Source organism: Pipistrellus hanaki, assembly GCF_964339955.1.
Source record: "Pipistrellus hanaki genome assembly, chromosome: 5".
NCBI lineage: Eukaryota > Metazoa > Chordata > Mammalia > Chiroptera > Vespertilionidae > Pipistrellus > Pipistrellus hanaki.
In genome coordinates this window covers 61,343,893-61,358,704 of record NC_140507.1, presented here as the reverse complement: position 1 = coordinate 61,358,704, position 14,812 = coordinate 61,343,893, and the positions used below count along the sequence as shown (strand labels likewise).

Below are 14,812 nucleotides of genomic sequence, written 5' to 3'. Positions count from 1 at the left end.
CAGGTGTTTAATATCAGCATTTGGAAAGATGTTAAAACTCTTTTTTTGTTCCCTATCCCTAGTCAACAAAATTTCTAACAAATCTGTAGTCAATTTATTTCATAAAAATTATTTTCCTGTGAAAAAGAAGATCCTAATCCTTCAGAAGTAACATTTAGATAAATTTCAGCAGTATTTTTTTTTGTAAAGGACTAACTTAAGATCACAAAAATATCCAAATAAAGATGTCATCTATATACTGTTTCTGACTCAGTATCCTATTTTTACTTCAGAAGCCAATTTTTTTAAACAAATAATTTAAAGAGATTCATGTGACATAGCATTTCCCCTTAATGTAAGAATACATGATGGGGAGGGAGAATTTGAATAAGTCCCTGAAGCTTATTTATTTTTTCCTTTTGGTAGCTCAGCTGGGCCAGGGAGCCTGAGTCTAACAAAAGAACAGGCTAGTCCCACCCTGTGACCTCCAGAGGACCCTCTCCTAACAGGGCCACTTCTCCTGACCACCGCATTCCCACGGTCTCCTCTTTGCTCAGATATTCCCTTTGTCCTTCCAGATCCTGTGTAACAACATCACAGGGCACTTTCTTCTCTACCAATATATGGGCCTCTACCTGTTACAGGTCTATTTCTGCATCAGACCACTACCTTCATGGCATGCCAGAGTTCGTGAGCATCATAAGATGGTGGTGGGTACATGAGGCCAACCATAACTTCTTTGAAGTGATCTGACAGCTTCTCCTTCAAGTCACCAATCAGATCCTATGAGGGAAAAAGTGAATATTTTTATTGTATCAGTTACCAACTTATAAGAGGAATGGGATAATTGCGTAAGTCTTCTAGTAAAATTTCCTTTTCTATGTCATTTCACTTAATAACAAGTCTGGTTTTGATTCATACATATATACATGGATTATACAAGATGATGGACTTGAGGGTTTGAAAATGAGATGTCATCTATATGGATATTCTAATCAACAAACAAGGAACAATATTCTTTCCCTAATCTCAGCCCAACCCTCTTTGACCTCAGTGTGAAGATAAATAAAAGTTGAAATCTACAAACATGTTGATTAGGAGCTCTTAGTTTTCTTGTGTGGAATTAATGAAACATTAGTCCTTAAATAAAATATGTTATTTTATCTCATTTCATTTCATTTCATTATTGTAGCAGTCACTCAGCAGGGGCTCCAGGTTATACTATTGCCAAAAAGCCTGTGTAGATGATTTTAGTAACCTTAGACTTTTCTTCAAATAGCCACATTAATACAAGCATGCTGAATTGACCTTTTAAGACATATATGAAAGTATGAAATTGATTATTTTACTTGGACTTTTATTTTATTTAGTATAGGGAGAGTATTTTAAAACATATATGTTGTTTATCTTTTGTACAGTTAAAAAGATATTTGTTTAAAATTTATCATTTTATACTAAAATGTATGAAGTACAGTCAATGTTTCCTTAAATTACGCAATATTTTAGTTCTGAGGTGATTCAAAAATAGAATGAGGCGGTTCAACATAATAGCTTTTCATACAATGTAAACAAAATAGTTATAATTTTAATTTTATATCTAACAGCACCTCTCCTATAATTTAATTTTTCTTTTTTCAGTGAGTAGAGGCATTCTTCCACAAGATGGTAATTAGTAATACAGAAAATCTGTTGAATTTTCATTAGGGTCAATGCAATTCATTTAATGAGCAATTATGGCCAGAGTTGCGTCAGGTGTCTGGAGTACATATAAAACCATAAAATCTCAATTTTCTTGGAGCTTATGTTCTGTTTAATTTCCTCATTATTTGCCAGTGATTTTTTTTCTAATTTCTTTACCAAATAGCTCTTAAGATGCTATTATGAACCAGGCTCTCTTCCAAGTACTGGGGCTACAGCAATAAATAAAACAGATATGAGCATATGGGCTTGTAAAGCTTTTGTTCTCATATCCACAGGAACTCAATGAATATTATTTTAATATTTATTTAATACTGTTTTCTAGACATGGTGGTGAGGGAGAAATACAACATAGACCATGTTTCCAAGGAGATTCACATTCCACAAACCCAAGATAACATAAGTAAAAATGTGAGCAACTATACTTTCTAGGGCTTTCAATAGAATTTTTTACCTAAGTTCCTAAAGCAGTAGTACAAGAGGGTGGAAATAATTCAGATAAGAGATCCATTCTGATCACTTATCTGAATTAATTTCAGGATTAGGGATTGGATCGTGTTTAGAAGACAAAACAAGAGGTATTGTGATGGGAGGTAGAGAAGACATTTGTGAGGTTCATTTTGTGTCAACGTGACATCATTTTATGTGTTAATGTTTGACCCAGCTATTTGTCCAATCATTATCCTTACTATTACTGTAAAGGTATTTTTTTATGGGTTTAACATTTAAATCAGTCGACTTTGAGTAGAGCAGATTATTCTCCGTAATGTGGTGGGTCTCAGTCAATTAAAAGCCTTAATAAAAACAGACCTGCATCCCCAGGAAAAGAGAATTCTGCCAGCAGACCACCTTTGGAACTAAACTGCAAACCCTCCCCAAGCCTACTGCCCAAGCATAGGGATTTTAAGATTGCCGGTCTCGATAATAATGTGAGCGAATTCCTTAAAATCCTCTCTATGTGTATCTGTGATAGATATATGAAGAGGAGAGAGGAAGAAATACTGAGATGGTTTTTGGTGTGTAGAGGGGGAGGGAAAGGATGAATTCTGATCCACTTAGACTTAGCAGTGGCTCAGACAATGAACTAATCTGCCTGGCCTGCAGCTCAGCTGCCATCAATTCCCTCTTCCCAGTGGAAGTCTGACCTCCCGAGATCTCGAGAGTTCTAGGGACCGCAGGGGATTCCAGTTCTGAGGACCGTGCCTCGGATTCTTCAGTAAGGAGTCTGGCTCAGGCCACCTATCAGGCAAATACGTACAAATGAGTGTGCAGAACTCTGACGGGGACACCCTCCAAGAAGGTAAGCAGTCGGAAAAAGAAAAGTGTCTGTGTGCTTTGCATTTGTCCTGTGAATGAGTCAATCCAAGGAGACTGAATTGTCCACTTGGAGAGAATGTGAGTATTAAATGAGGGTCGCAGTGCAGAACTGTGTGTTGTGCATCTTCGCTCCTGTGGGAACTCAGGAACCAGCACAGCTTTTGGTGCCAAAGCAACTCTAAGCCTGTGCTCTGTTCATTCACCAAATGATGATGGCTCCCTTATTTATTTATTTATTTATTTATTTATTTATTTATTTATTATGTTTGTATATATATTTTAAATTACTTTATTGATTAAGGTATCACATATTTGTCCTCATCCACCCCTCCATTCCCATCCCAAACCCCTGCCCACGCATGACCCCTCCCCTCTTGTTGCCCGTGACCACTGGTTAGGCTCAATATGCATGCATATAAGTCCTTTGGTCGGTGGATTCTTTAAATGACGGTTTCCTCAATATACATCACTAAGAGATGTGGACCTTAATTAATGTTAGCAAATTTAACTTTTATTAGCCTACCATTTTTAAAATTTCAAAATGGGATATCGCTTCGAAGACGTGTGCCTTTAGTTATTTCCTTAAATGATTTCCAGTTAGTTATTTTGTTGTTTTTAAAAAAGTTTAGGATACAACACCTGTTTCTTTTCTATATGTAAAAAATGTTTTCTACCATATAAAAAAATTTAAAGCCATTTAAAAAGAATCAGAGGCCTTCCAATTTCAAAGATTTTAGCATTTTTTTGCATACTATTATATTGTAGGGAAATCGTACATCCAGCATTTATATTGGTGCCATAAGATAATTAGACACCAATTTAATAGGATCATGTGATAATTCTAGTTGAGAGGAAGAGTTTGCAAAATTATTCAGATAAATTTAATATAATATTCTGTTCTGAGGTGGAATGCTTTTTCCTTTACTCCAACTGAATATCACTGAAGTAGCAAAGAAGAGTATGTATATATGTGTATATATATATATATATATATATATATATATATATATATGAAGAGTATATACATACTTAAAGCAAGCTATAATCTATTCTAGTACATATTATTAAAGGCCAAAATGAGGCTCTCATGAGCAGTTTATTGAGATTCACAAAGTTATAGAAATTTATAAAAGAAAGATGCTATCAGTAAAATGAGAGTTCATGGAAAGTGTGGATATGAGGTAGACCTTGGAAGATGATTTATTAGACAAAGGCATGGGAGATATCAACAATAGACAATATTTAAGGACAGAGAAAGCACTAGCTTGGGTAAATTGTTTACATGAAAGGGATAAGCTAGCTCTAAATAAATGTTGAATTTGTTTTGAAATCTAAATGTTTTAGATGTACTTTTTAAGTGTTTGTATTGATTTTTAAGAGAGAGGAAGGGAGAGGTATAGAAACATCATGAATCAGCATAGCTGCCACTGGGGTTAGAGCCCACAACCTGGGCATGTACCCTGACTGGGAATTGAGCCAGTGACCTCTTGGTTCCTGGGTTGAAGCTCAAGCACTGAGCCACATCGGCCAAGCAAAATCTAATTTAAAGAAGCCTTTGAATGTTAGTTATTCTTATATCCCTTCTAGTTCAGAGTGGACAGACCCCAGTAATGGAACGTGAAGCAGAGCAGGCAGAAGAGTGTGATGATTATAATAACCACTAATACTTACTGTTCACTGTCTGAGTACCAGAATAACTATAATAATTTGTTACAACAAGCCTATGAATTAGGAACTATAATCATCCCACGGTACAGATGAGAAAACTGTGACAGGTAGAGCTTAAGTAGCATACAAATCAACAAGTGGGTGATGGAGCCTGTATTTTAAATTGAGCATTTTGGACTTGTAGCCTCTTTATGTTATGTAGGTCATAGGAAGTCACTAGTCATATATCATCAAGGTGATGAACATAACACATATGTGGTGAATGCAGCATTTATGGACATTTACAGTTGGTAGCAGTACTTTGAAGATTTAAATGCAAATAGATCAATAATTGTACTTGGCAGTTGGTACAAAGGTAAGAATATTAGCCCTTTGCACTCCGCTGTCCCCTCTCAGGGGACATCGGAATTCTAGCATATCACTCGGATGTCCCTTCTCAGGGGACATTGCAGTTTATTAGTGATTATGGGGAATTGAGTTATTTCAACGCACGTTTCTGCCGCAAAGTAGCGTCGAGTAGCTGGTAGCCAATGTCCAGAATGGTTTGGAGTGCAAAGGGTTAGAATTATCTCCTTTATGAGCCTTCCTCTAATTCTGAGTGAAGTTGATTAATTCGTTGCCAGCACTGTTCTATCTTCCCATGTTTTACACTAGATTTCAATGACCATATTATTTACATTGATTTCCTCCCAAAGTTTATCAGGATGTGGATTTGCTCATAAATGTTTCTAAATTCACAATTTAACTCTATCAAAGTATACAGTATACAAAATGTGCAGAGGATAAAGTATATACTATTAGAACATACAAGTAAATATATAAACAAGTGAAAGGAGAAACTAATGAATGTGGAAGAAAACCCTTAATTTACTGATTATATTTAAAGAAGAACGAAAATGTTCAAGCTGAAGATTGCTTGGGAATTGCAAACGTGTTTTATTTAACCTTTACTCACATTTCTTCGATCATTGTTCCTCCCAAACATTTACTGTGTATACGTCTTCATTTACTATGTATACTGATACTGAACACCTCTGTATATTTTCCGTTGTAGATGGATATTAGTACTGCCACTAGATGGCAGTGGTATACTAGTATTTTTGTTTTGTAACTCAGGTGTATGTGTTTGCATAGATAGCTATAGTGAACTGATTTTATAAAAGATTGCAATGAAATTATAAAATGTCAGTGAAATCAAAGTCATCAGGTATCATCTGATGCCATTAGAGTGTACAGTTTCTGAAGGTAGAATGCTTAGGTTTGAATCCTGACTACACAAAGTACCAGTTGTGAAATTGCATTAAAGTAACCTATTAGTTACTTAACCTCTTTGGGTCTGCTTCCCTAACTGTAACCTGAAAACAATAACAGCACCTACTTCAGAGTTTTGATCTAAGTATAAATATATTTAACTTAGGTGACATTCTTAAATATTTTCTGGCACATATGAGGCATTCAAAAATGTCTCTTTTTGTCTTTCAAAAAATTAAGTAATTTACTGCAGATTGAAATGGCTAATACTAGATTATCTCCCTGTCTCTCCACTCTTTCTGTCTATCTCAATTTCTCTACTTCAGAACTCTATTATATATCTCACAACTTTTATAATATCCAATTGTTCATAAATGTTACTATTTCTAATTTACAAGTATGTCCAGAAACTGATGTCTTACCTCTTTTATTGCTACAACCCTTGTCCAGCCTACTATCTACATTACTGTGGTAGCATTAACTACTCTCCTATATTAAAGTAATAGCCGCCAAAAGAGTCTTCCTTCTGTCCTTGTACCCCATGGTCTCCTCTCAATGCCTCTGACAGTGCAATCCCGTAAAATACAAAATCAGATTAGTCACTCCTTTCTCAAAATGCCCTTCCTTTCTCATTCTAAACTCCAGGATAAACTCCAGTTATTGTTGTGTAGTTGATCTCAGGATAAAGCAAGCATGCCCCGTGTTTTATTGCATTCCAATGTCAAAGCCCCTACAATAAACAGTTCACAAAGTTCATGATGTGTTCTTGGTCACTGGCCTCATCTCCTCTTACTCTTCTCCTTGCTCTTGATCTCTCTACTCCACCTACAGTGGGCTTCTCACTGCCTCAGGAATAGCAGGCTTACTCTCGTCTCAGCGTCTTTGCTTTTGCCTTTCCCTCTTCCGTGAATGGTCTTTCTCCAGATACTCAAATGGCTCATCCTCACAAAGCCCACCTTGGTCACACTACTAAAAATTACACCTGGTCTCCCGACACTTCCTGTATTTTTCACCAGGTGTCTTCTTTTCCCCTACAATATTTATTTACCCTTTGACCTGACACATTTTGGCGAATGCAAGTTCGATCATGGCAGGGCTTTTGAGTGTTTTATTCACAGCTTTTTCGTGGCTCGAAGAATTGTGCCTGCTACACAGTCAGCACTTATAAAAATCAGTACTTATAAAAATAGTACAAAATAGTTATTCAACTGTGTTCGAAGTCATTTTGGCTGTTCAGAGACACACAAGCAGTTTTATGTAGTGGAAGGTGTGGAAACACAGAAATTATAATTTTCCTGCCACGTAAAAAGTGCTAAGTGCTACAGCAGTGGAAATAGTATGATATTATCAGGACAATGAGAAGGAGGTATTACTTTCAGTTGGGGAGGTAGATACTAAATAATATGTTTGAAAAGCTAAACTTTACAAGTTCAAAAAGGAGCCATCAAATAGGTTCTCTAATTAGGGTCTTAAATTCTCACTTGCAGTTATATAAATAGCTTTGCACAGGCAACCGCTGGAGTGTGACTTTCCGCGGCCTGGCTGTCTCTGCTTTCTCGGTTGCCTAAGACTTGCCTTAAAGGGACTCTGTGGGAATCACAGCTTGGCCTTGCATTAAGCTAATGAGTCCTTGCTCTTCAAATTGAGCTGATGAAACTGCAGATTACCCATATTGCAGCTCTTCTGACCACTCCATTTAAAATAAAAGTGAAATGGCAGTTTCTTTCTTGTTTCTCTTTCTTTTATCTAATTATGTTTCACCAGGGGCAAAGAGTAGAAGTGTGACTAACATTTTGTGTGTCTGGATATGCTCAGAGGAACAGTTTTATAGTTTTACATGCTTTCAACTTATATGCGTTCTTTTATTATCATAAAAAAATAATACTTGCTGTTTAAACATTCCATGATGTCAGCCAATATAATGTGTACCTTAGATTTTGTCTTAATTTTACCCACCCCAATATTTATGTTGTAAATATTTGCACAGACTTATAGAAACATTTGTGCAAGGTGAATATTCTTTTGAAACCCTTCACTTTAGGGATGTTTTCACGGTTTATTTAGTGATTCACTTTTCAATAAAAATTGAAATTGTTAATCTTTGTCTGATAATAATGATAATTTTTGGGGTTTTTTTTTGAGGATCATTATATAAAAGCTAAAACTCCCCCTAGAAAACAACAAAATATAACACACATTGCTTCGAAGGTCTAGTTGATCTCAGAAGAAAGAGGAAGTCCTGGGTGTAAAAACTAGAATAGAGATGAAAAGCAGAGGATGAACAAATGAGCTGACCCTGGTGATGACCTTGCAGGTGACCTTGCAGGGGAAAGTAGAGGTTGGTATAGTAACTATGTGTTTTGGATTTCAAAGTTCAATGTGAGATATTGTATGAGGACTGGAGAATGTTTATGGGGCCAGTATAACAGAGGAAACTAAGACAGAAACCTCTTATATGAGGTTGGCACACTCAGTAAAGATGTGAATTAGAAAAAAAAAATTAAAAAATATATATATATATGTATAATTGATCCTTGAACAACATGAGGGGTTAGGGGTACCAACTCACTTCAGAGTGGAACATTTGTGTATAACTTAAGTCAGCCTTCCTTGTACACGGATTCCTTCCTGTAGATTGAAAATCTGTAACTTTGAGCATTGAAAGATAGGTAGGAAGTTCATCTCTCATTGCCTGAGTTTTTAATTGAAGAATATTTTTTTCTGAGAACCAAAACAATAGATCTTGGGCTTGAATTTTCAAATGAACTGAGAACTCCATGAAGAGAAATCATCATGAAAGTTAGTCCTGAGCTGGTTGGGGATACCAAGAAGAAGCAAATGCAAAATTAATGGTTTTGAATTCTGAAATCTAGAGAAATTCTGTAACTCTTCAAAAAAAATTCTCACTGAAAAAAGCAAGATACACTTTAAATGTTCTCACAATAAAAACATGATATGCACTTAGAATCATTTTTCCAGAGGGATAGATGGTGGACTATAAATAGCAGAATTCAAAACCATGAATTTGAGGCAATAACAATCCAAAGGAACACCATGAAAAAAAAAAATAGTCTTGAATAGAAAGCAAATGAAATTCTAGAAATTAAAAACTTCTACAGTTAAAGATATAACATATATTTTTTTAAAGTAGCTAATAAGCAGCTAAATATGGAATTAGCAAATTGGAGAACTATCTGAAAAAATATGACCAAAAAAAATTCCACAGACAGATAAGAAATAGGTGATATGAAATAAAGTTGAGAGACTTGGAAGAACAAACTTTTTGAGTAGGATTTATAGGAGGAAAGAATGTAGACAATGCCAGAGAGATATTATTTCAAATACTATCCTATATAATAAAACCCTAATATGCACATCGACTGAACAGTGGAATGACTGTTGCTATGACATGCACTGATCACCAGGGGGCATACGTTCAACTCAGGAGCTGTCAGTGCATTCTTACAGGGGGAGCACTGCTCAGCAGAAGCGGGGCTCACGACTGGCAAGTGCAGAGGTTGTAGCACTAATGATATCTGATTGATGGCTTACGGAGCAGGGAATGGGCCTAAGACATCAGCTGGGCATCCCCCAAGGGCTCCTGTACTGTGAGAGGGCACAGGTTGGGTTGAGGGACCCTCTCACCCCTCTTTCCCCGCCTTGCATGAATGTCATGCAACGGGCCTCTAGTATAATATATTAACCTTAGCTGTTAAGTAAAAGTACAGAAACCTGTTGACTAACCCAGTGACATTGAAGAATACAAAATATAAATAAATTACCTTCAAAGCAACCAGAGAATAAAAGGTAACCCAGAAAGGAGTGAAGAGATAAAAACATTAAAAGAGATCAGGAAAAAAAATTGAAATTACATCTGCAAAGTCCTAAGAAAAAAATAACTAGAATGTAGCCTAGAATTCTGTAGCAATATAAACTAATATTTTTTTTAAATGAGGGAAAATGAAGGTATTCTAAAGGAAAAGACTGAAATAACTTAAATAATTATTTGTTATTTCTGGGGGGGAAAAATCAATCCTAAATGAATGTCCTTTGGAAAAATGATACTGAACTCAGCAACATAGAGTTGGACTTTAGAAGAAAAATGATCAAAGAAGTTGAAAATTATAAATAAAACTAAAGCATTCAACTTATAAAACAGCAATATAATGATTATTTTGGGGAGTATAAAACAGGGTAGACTAAACTATATCCTATAATAATAATATACTGCCTGGAAAATATGTGAATGCCAGGCATAAACTTAAGAGATGTCATTTTGAAGATGGAGTAGCAACTGCTACAGAGTCCACTTCAAAGAAAAAATTATTTTTAAAACTTCCCATGTGTGAGCCAACTTCACACATTAGTCAAAAAATGCAAACCCAATGGCTGTGGCCAGAAAGAGACGTGGCTCTGACCACTGATTCATGAGTGTACATAGCTGAAACATACAGTGTCTGCAATGATGCACTTGCCACCTGCTATAGGACTTTGTGTAGCCCCACGGCACCAGAAGATAAAGGTTTCTGATGCTGATCCTCTTTCTGCACTCATGTCTTTTCTTTCCTTCTACACCAACCTCTGCTGTGTGCAAGGGGTGCGACCAAGGTCTTCCTGTCCCATTGTGGACTAAAGACCATTTATACTTGTCTGAATGTGCTGAGGGACACTCAGTAGAAGGACTCACGTTTTTTTATAAATGTATTGGATACAGCCACCAGGTCACTATTCTCTGTGGACCCATTGATAGAAATTGGGGGATGCCCAAACTCAAATGGTGGGTGTGGGGAAAGTTTGCAGTTGGAGAAGGGAAGCTAAAGGAGCTTGTGATTGGAGCCCTTTGGTCTGATTCACTGTACTATTCTAATAGCTCCTATTGTTGAATATAGTTGGTATTTATGTTTTATTTGTTTCCATTATGAATGCTTCAAATGCCAAAGGGGATGCTTTTGATAGGAAAAGAGCCACCTGTAGGGAAGTGCCTTCACCTACAGCCACAAATAGGAAGGCTCCCTAACCCCAATGATCACTTTCTGTTGAAAGCCTCTCTGACCCAGGCTTTGTTGATGGAAACCTCTGGCAGAAGGAGGTAGCCTCCCAGAGGTGCTTCTTGGTGTTGTGAACCTGTTGCCTCCCCTTCCTCCTATGACTTCCAGGTACATCACCTTTGAAAAGGAGCTATTGTTTTGCTACTGAACTCTTACAGAAACCAAATACCTGATCTGTGAAGGCTTGTGACTCTTGTGCCTGATAGTCCCATTTTAATGGGACAACTGGGATCCAATGACTAGTGAAGGGGGGAGAAATCAACAAGTCTCACTTGTCAGATGGACATGGCACTCTGCAGAGAACAGCTGGCGTGGCCCCAGGAGCATCTTGGCTTTACATGAAAAATGGCAGCTATTATTTTTTTTTTTTTTAGAAAAATTTGAACCCCCACTTTGGGCTTGAAACAAGCTGCTGAATCAATGGAGATGTCAATCAGTTGCCCTAAATGCCTTGACCTGGTTCACTGAAACCAGATGGTGTCCACTGGGCCGCTGTGGCTGTTCAACTCAGTAACAGCTGTGCAGAACCAAGAATGGATGCTTTTTGTTCTATGGGCAGAAGTCAAGGCTGTTCTCATAGTTCTGGCCAGTACTCCCTTGATAAACTTTTTAATCTTTTTACCCAGTCTTGCTTTGTCAGACCTAAATATGTCTTTGTTTTAACAGTTGGAAAAGTACAGATTGCATATGAAAAGGGAGTTTCTTTGGGGCTGTGACCTGTGGAAACACTGTAGCTGACAGGATCTTTTGTGCCATTCTTACAGATGTCCACAATAAGGGCTTATTCCCTGACGATAACCAATGGCACCCAGCTGCCAATCAAGTCTGCAGTGCCCAGATTATACCATTGCTACCTGGATCCATCATTATACTGTACATCACAATACATGCATCATTATGATCTGGGCATGTACAAAATATTCTGTGTGTCTGTTGCCAAGGTTATCACTGCTTGTGAGCTTTGCAACTTCACTCAAAAGTTGCCTTGCTTGCCCTGGCCAGATAGCTCGGTTGGTTAGAGCATCATCCTGATATTTCAAGGTTGTGGGTTTGATCTCTGGTCAGGGCACATACGAGATTATACAATGAATGCATAAATAAAGTGGAACAACAAATTGACATCTCTCTTTCTCCCTCTTTCTCTCTCAAAATCATTAAAAAAAAAAAGTTGCCTTGCTTTATTCATAGTGAAGGAAATCAAAGCTCAAAGGGCATTGATCCTGCAGAGCCCTAAAAGGTGGGCTGCTAGGGCTACTAGTTGACAAAACTATTGAGACTTTTTCAAGTTGCAGTGCTGCTAGTCCTGTTCAATCAGCTGGCTCTGGACACACCACTATGGTCCTTTACATTGATCTGTGTTGTGTATTTGGCTTTCCAGACTATTTTCATTCTGACCCTGTATGTTTTTTATTATGAAAACCACTCAACAATAGACATATTCAGGTATTTGGTGAGTTTTCCATGTTCCTCACCATTCACAGGCTTCTGGTATTGGTGATAATTGATCAACTCAGAGAGATTTCTGACTCTATCTCCTTTAGCTCCTTCTAATGTTCACAGCTTTGTATGTATTTGGTCTTGTATGCAGTTGTCCCTCCTGAATAATTATCATGGGGAAGTTGGAGAGTTATTGTGATATAATATCCTAGCTAATAAAAGAGAAACATGCAAATTGACCTTACCTCTGCTATGCCCACAAGCCATGCCTACCAGCTATGCCCACCAGCCAATCAGGAGCAAGTATGCAAATTAACCCAACCAATATTATGGTTAATTTGCATATCCAGGTGCAGAGCAAAGACTGAAGACAGCATAGAAGGAAGTCAAGCTCTGCAGAAGGGAACAAAGCGTGGAGAAGCAAGCAAGCAGAGTGTCGGAGAAGTGAGGGAACCAGGCAGGGCAGCGGCGACCACCTCAGGAAGCCCTATTGCAGGAATCTTCCTGATAGGGGCCTCTAGTATTTATATAAACATATTTGGTCTTCATTCCAGTTCCTAGAACAGAGCTTCCTAAACCTTGTAATTTCTGAGTGATAGGAATGAGAGCAGCATATTTTGTTATTTATAAAATGCCTCTTTCAACTCTACTTGAGTGTATGCTAATGAGGTAATCTTAGAGGAAGGGGGTTGCCAGAGAACCCAACTGTGTGATTTTAGATTTGGAGCCCTGAGGTCTACCCCTGATCTTTAGGGAGGAGCGAAGGGCTGGTGACTGACTTATTCACCAGTGACCAGTGAGTTAATCAATCATGTCTTTGGAATGAAGCCTCACGAGAACTCTAACTAAAAAGGTTTGGGTTGCTGAACACATCAAGGTGCCGAGTAGGTGACGTGCCTAGAGATAAAAATTTTCACCCTTTTCCATATGCTTTGCCCTACCTCTCTTCCATGTAGTTCTTCTTGAGTGGTATCCTCTTTCATAAATCAGTAACTGTAAGCACAACACTTTTTTGTGAGCCATTCTAGCCTATTATCAAACCATGGAAAGGGTGTGGGAATCCTTGATTTATACTCAGTCAGTCAGAGCAGAGGCAAAGTTTGGGGTTTTTGGTTAGCATCTGAAGTGGGAGGCATTGTTGTGAGACTGAGCCTGTAACCTGTGGGGTCTGTGGTGACTCTGGGTAGTTAGTATTGGAATTGCTTAGTTTGAGGAGAAGAGTTACAAACATTTAGTATTAGGAGTATTGAATTTGTGCAAGTATAGAGAGAAACAGTTTTCCTTTAGTCAGGTAGACATATTTTGAAAATTTGGCACTCTACCCTAACCATTCCTGGATGTGATGCTTCTTTTTCCTAAATTGTCAACTTCAGGGTGTAGTGGTCAGTCTACTCTGTGGGTGGCAGTCTAACTAAAGTGGGCATAAGATTTCAAACAATTTTGGTTCAGCCACCCAGGTTATCTCTGGACTCTCATAATTCTAGATCATACAGAAAATGACCACTTGGTTGAATGCATTGGCTGTGTGTGGAACATAATGACTTGCTTAAAGTTTGATTAAAATGCCTTTGTCCATTCTGCACCTGACACTTCCAAAAGAAAGTTCCGAGTGTGAGTTGGAAATAACAGGAAATATGGTGAAGTTACAGCTACTAGGATCCTGACAATTTTCTAGTGGTAAAGTAGTAGTAACAACAGCTTTAGCCCCTGGAGACAAGCTGTTTAATCACACTACTTTGGCCCTCGTAGGTATTCAGGGCAGCCTCAATTCACTGGCTGAGATTGTTATGGATGATAGACTTGCCCTGGCCTTCCTCTTTGCAGGCCACGTTAAAGTCTGTGCCATCGCTAATACATCCTGCTGCATCTAGATGAAAACTTCAAACCAAGCGGAAAGGTCATTGTTAAAACTTAAAGAGAAAGTCACTCAGCTTTTCAAGATAGGCCCTGATGATTTATGGGATTTGTTGAGCGCATTGGGTTCGGGCCCCTATGGGGGCATGGTTGGGATCAATACTGCCAATTGACCTCCCCTGCTTCTTGGGATCTTTTGATAATTAAATGCTGTGTGAGAAAAAAATGATGGATTAAATCTCAGCTTTTGTTGGTCAGAATAATAGAAGTGACTTAGGGATTGGCGTACTTAGAAAAAAAAGTCAATGGTGAAAGTGGCATAGAAATGAGGGATGATATTATTGGCATTTTTTTTTTGTTTGTAGTTTTCATGTTTCTGAATGCTGTACAAGGTGAGCCACTGACAGCCCTTTGTTCTGGATTACTTTTCCAAGGATGTTTGTGCAGTGAATGGCACTGGAAGATATAGTATTTACCTGTGCTTTCTGCCCATTATAAGTCATTCAAGTTTCTAATCTTACTAGAGGCCTGATGCACAAATTTGTGCAAGGGGCTTGTCC

At 37.8% G+C, this 14,812-nt stretch overlaps 1 protein-coding gene across 1 annotated transcript in view; it reads right to left on the bottom strand.

Moving 5' to 3' along the window:
• Positions 1-14,812, bottom strand: part of ANXA10 (annexin A10) — a gene marked incomplete at its 5' end in the record, with an annotated part of 44,026 nt that overhangs the window by 15,383 nt on the left and 13,831 nt on the right. The window contains one exon of the mRNA XM_084885316.1: positions 649-762. Within this exon, the coding sequence (XP_084741442.1) occupies positions 649-762 (114 nt within the window). The remainder of the gene's footprint in view (positions 1-648; positions 763-14,812) is intronic.